Source organism: Convolutriloba macropyga, chromosome 3 (genome assembly GCF_964194025.1).
Source record: "Convolutriloba macropyga chromosome 3, txConMacr16.3, whole genome shotgun sequence".
Classification (NCBI taxonomy): domain Eukaryota; kingdom Metazoa; phylum Xenacoelomorpha; order Acoela; family Convolutidae; genus Convolutriloba; species Convolutriloba macropyga.
The window spans coordinates 74,223,479-74,228,218 of record NC_134470.1 but is presented as its reverse complement, the minus strand read 5'-3'; the positions used below and the strand labels follow the sequence as shown (position 1 = coordinate 74,228,218).

The 4,740-nt window shown below is 37.9% G+C and overlaps 1 protein-coding gene across 1 annotated transcript in view; it reads right to left on the bottom strand.

The window, feature by feature from the left end:
• Positions 1-4,266, bottom strand: part of LOC142336734 (uncharacterized) — a 17,933-nt gene extending 13,667 nt beyond the window's left edge. Inside the window, exon 1 of the mRNA XM_075385646.1 lies at positions 4,082-4,266. Within this exon, the coding sequence (XP_075241761.1) occupies positions 4,082-4,193 (112 nt within the window). The 5' untranslated portion in view covers positions 4,194-4,266. The remainder of the gene's footprint in view (positions 1-4,081) is intronic.
• Positions 4,267-4,740: the final 474 nt, after the last annotated feature.

The window sequence follows — 4,740 nt, the reverse complement described above, 5'->3', positions numbered from 1 at the left end:
GAATATTCCAACATTACCAGTCAAAACAGATCCAGTAATTTAGTGAAAAAATTTCCTAACTTTGGGCCTCTGGATTTCAGTTACAAAAACTTAAACTACACTTACACTAGTCCGTCAGTTTTGTTCACAGAGCGCTTTTAGAGCGGTTTTGTGGACAAGAATGAGAATAAAAGTACATTGATAGGTATTTATCAGCGGATTTCACAGATCAAGAAAAGGCAATTCTACATTCTCTAAATCGTTGCGTTATTCAAAGCAATATTCTGGGTTACACACATATGTTCAATCCATGATTGAACTCACAAAAATCCACACTCCCATGCTTGAAGTTAATTTATATAATTAAGAGTGATAAATTGTGATTTCAACAAAGTTAGCTCAAAATCCTAATTGGGATAAACCAATGTATAGCAATTTTTTCTTTAGGAGCTAACTTTGGATACCCAGGACTTGATTTAAATAATGTAATTCTAACCGACATTTTTGGTAAGCCCATGAATGATAACAAGGACAAGTGTAATTAAGGTGTTTTGTGATAGCGATTAGCGATGAAAAAAATCTCGTTTTGAATATAACATTTGATAATGCATATTCACAATTAAATTTGCCTTCTGACCTAAACAAAGACAAAAAAGGAAACTACGTATATTTTATATTCACCGTTTGTTAAAATCTAGAGGGATGCTTAGGCGGATACTTTTGAAACAAAAAGAAATACCTGGTTTTGATTACATAAACACATTGCTGTATACATTCATAAACGAACTTTTCCTCTTACCTGAACAGAGAGGAAAATGTTGTGCAAAAAATAAAATTACTGTTTTATATGGTCTCCGTATGATAAAATCAAGATCGGATGCTTAGAGAAAAAATTTGTGACTGAAAAATTAAGTCGTGTTTCGGGTATGTAAGATTCTGAATTTTGATTAGGCTGCCTATCACGGGAAAACGATGGCGCCCAGATCTCACAATTCGAAAGGTTTTTAGTTTGGTGGTTCGTCTTCTTCTTAACAACAATAGATTTCCCGTACTATGCTCTTGGCTGTTCAAAAGTGTCGATGGTAAAACACTTAAATTAAGTAACTCTAATAGCTAATTACAATAACTCAATAGGCATGAGGTAACATGCACTACGACAATCAAAATAACTACTACTATAACTAATTCTAACACAAGCAACCACAAGCTTGGAACAATAACTAACTAAGTTATTTCTCAATCCAACTCTACAGTAATACCGATTGCCGCTTATACTCAAACGCAATCAAACAGCTGGAATCATCCCTCAGCTATTAACAGACTGATGAACCACAGTCTAACAACAACAATAAGTCCCAGCTTCTCGCTCAATCAGGCAAACTCTGCCAAATAACTATAACTAATCTGAGCCGCTTGCTCAATCAAATAACGCAAGTTCCAGAGCCTCTCGCTCACTTGCAACAGCAATCGTTGCTCAATAATTTAACCGAACTGCAAAGACTACTCAGAGCTTCTCGCTCAACCAAATCAGGCAAACTTAGCCAAATAACTCTAATACTATAACAGCGACTATTCAGAGCATCGCGCTCAATCGCTCCGGCAAAGTTAACGCAATGACGCTCAATAACGATTCACAGAGCCTCTTGCTCAATAATACCGGCAAACTATGCCAAACAATCGAATATTAACTCGTTCACGGTTTGCAACTTCTGCGCTGCGCTTATAGTGTAAGCCGCTTATATACTGAGCCGAGCAAACAATTTGTTTACTCAAACCAAATAACCGTCATTATTGCACCACGTTTTCCACTTGCTATAATGCTATTGGCTACTTTGTTTATATTCCGCAATAGCCATGCCGCAATAAGGTGACGTGTTAAATACCAACTCTTACTTTTTAAATGTCAGTCAAGATGGCCGCCAAATTCTACGTATGTGCGAATTCCGGATTTTTCTGTCCTTACATGCAATTTGTTTACATAGGGGGGTTCCTAAGGTATTGTCCGCGCGTCCACTTACCCGCTGCAGGCATACGGCTTGGTTGCGTCGTACGTCCGTGATAAGCGAAATAATTCAAAATGGCCGACAAATCGGTTCACGCCTGGTTCTCGGCCAATCCCACGTTTCCGGGTCTTTTGTTTACATAAGGCGGTTTGGGGATACGGTTCGCACTCGGCCTAATCAGGCATAGGCTTAAGGTTTTATTACACCCTGTAATAGGTGGCGTTCATGAAACTCAAAAATCAGCGTTTCCGGATTTTACCCCAAAATTATCACTTTTTGCCCTCATAAGTGTTAATAGCTTCGGACTGGGTAGAGCTGGCACCACCAATGCTGGTTTGTGAATAGCTTAGGGGTGCCTTAGGGTGATGGTGACCCCAGCGTGGTTTAGCCATATCGGCTTCAAAAATTCGGGGGGGTGTAGAGATTTTCGGTCCCAACTTGTAAAAATTTTCAGATTTGGCCAAAATTACGAATTTTGTTAAACTCTAATTTCTTTCACTTATAATGCATGGCAGTGACTACTAACGGTTTTTTTGTTGCAACAAGCTACTCGCCGATTACAGCAACCTAGTATTCAGTATAGAACGCAATTTCATATAAATCCCTTTAAAATGCATTGAGGTCAGTAATACGCTATCCTCGGTTTATGACCTTCAGCTGCGGAGCAACGGCCTTTCATTTGCACTTGTCAGGCATCATGAGAGCTAGGATATCCATAAATAATTCTCGCAGGAAATAGAAAGAGATGGCTTAACCCTTTTATAGCGACTTTCATGATATAATCATTTTCATGATAACAGTATAATGATGACATTTGTTATGACTCCAGTCTTTATGACAACAGCATGCGCCGGGGTTCAGCCAACTCTCAATCAGTGCACCATAAATCCCCAATCTTTAATAAAATACCTGCGACCTCTAAGAGTTCAAGGTAAACCGTTTTAACAAAATTAATCCGCTCTCAGTCTCTCATTACAGCCGTCACTGACCCTAATCTGCTTGTTAGCTTGTTCCCTGTCCACATTTTATTTTCACTTAAAAGTATTCAAAAGTTTTCCGGTGTTCATAGCTATTATTTTGTCACTAGTTGCATTACTGAATTGTCCGTTTAACTAAAGAAAAAGGTTTCACGACTAAAATTCTAATAGTTGTGGTCTCAGCCTATTGGTTACAATTTTACAGGGTATCTATCACCGAATTTAGTTAAATACTCCTACCATTTTTTGGGAGTATTACCAATTTTCATTTGGTTTCCGTTGTTAATACATATCATCTTTGTCCAGCTTGTAGTTGGAAAATTCCTTGTTTCTTTCTCTTGCGGATTTTTTGATGAGGAGTTCATTTCGTTGTCATGCTCTGATTGCGCTTTTGGTTCCTTTTTTACTGATTTTTTCTGGATGTCTCATTTTTCCACTGGCATCCCATTTGGTTATTAGTTATGTTCCTCCATAGACATCTAAAGTGTCCGTTGATTTGCTTTTTAAGGTTTTTAATCTTGGTTTTGTAAAATTAGAGGTGTTGATTTTGTAATATTTGCATCTAGTAACTGTAGAAAATTATTTTGTTCTCCTTGTACCGATTGCCAATCGAGTTACAAAACCTTAAAAAGATAAGCTTCGCAAGATAGGCGTTTGATTTTTGACTTATGCACAACAATTTCTCTTGTAGAGCAATAGAATTAATTTAAAAAATTACGCTCGGTTTTACTGCGGTCCTTAACAATCACCTCCCCCGACCCCTCCGCGATATTTATTAAGTCATTTCATCACATCCAGGCCTCGAGTAGGTTTGCTCACATCCACTTACAATTTGCCCTGATGCACCTTGTATCAAACTGGGAGCAAATTAGAGAGGATCAATCCCAGTGATTCTGAAATTTTTATCGTGTAAGATCTGACAAGCTTCTTACAAAATTGTCAATTAAAATCTGCTATGAAGATGCCTCCCCTTACAAGGTCTTGTAAGACAGTTTGTCAGATCTAACAAGATAAAAATTCTTTGTAAGCATCTTATCAGATCTTACACGATAAAAGTTCTTCGTGAACATCTTATCAGATCTTACACGATAAAAGTTCCAGAGTCCTGGGGAAGTTAATAACCTTGGGCAGAACTTGAAGATGATCCGTGTCTGTTAAGTGAGTGTTCAGTTGAATGTTCTGAACCTCCATTTGATTCCTCAGATCTCCTTCTTGTAGGTGTCGCTATATCCATGTCGCAATTGGCACCAAATACTAATACATAACTACATCAATCACTATTAATCTTTAATTTTTCAACATTTATCTATTCGTTTCGTCTGATAATGTTGCAATTCCATAGAAAAAGACAAACCTATAAAATTTTAAACCAGCTGCACCGCTATTGTTTAGAACCAAATGTAATATGTGTCACCTGTTCTGAAACGCCATCACTAATATGTAAGAGTGTCTGAAACATTATTTTGTAGTCTGTCTGAAGATCACGCTTATATTGTTCAAAACCAACGAGGCATTACGTATGTGACATTTTGGTGGGGGATCTGAGCCGGCGCTAGCACGAATACGGACCAGTTCTGGAGTCGACCAGTTCCGGACCAGTTCCAGCTTCCATTATTTGCTTTCACAGAATGCTACACATTACACCAACTGGTCTTGATTTTGAGGGCAATTCTTATGACCCCAGTTTTTTGTTTCGTATTGTTTCTCAATACACACTGAAGAAGGAGAGCATCTAGTCCAATAAGGTCGAGCTATGTTTTCATATGCAAAAAAAAATATTT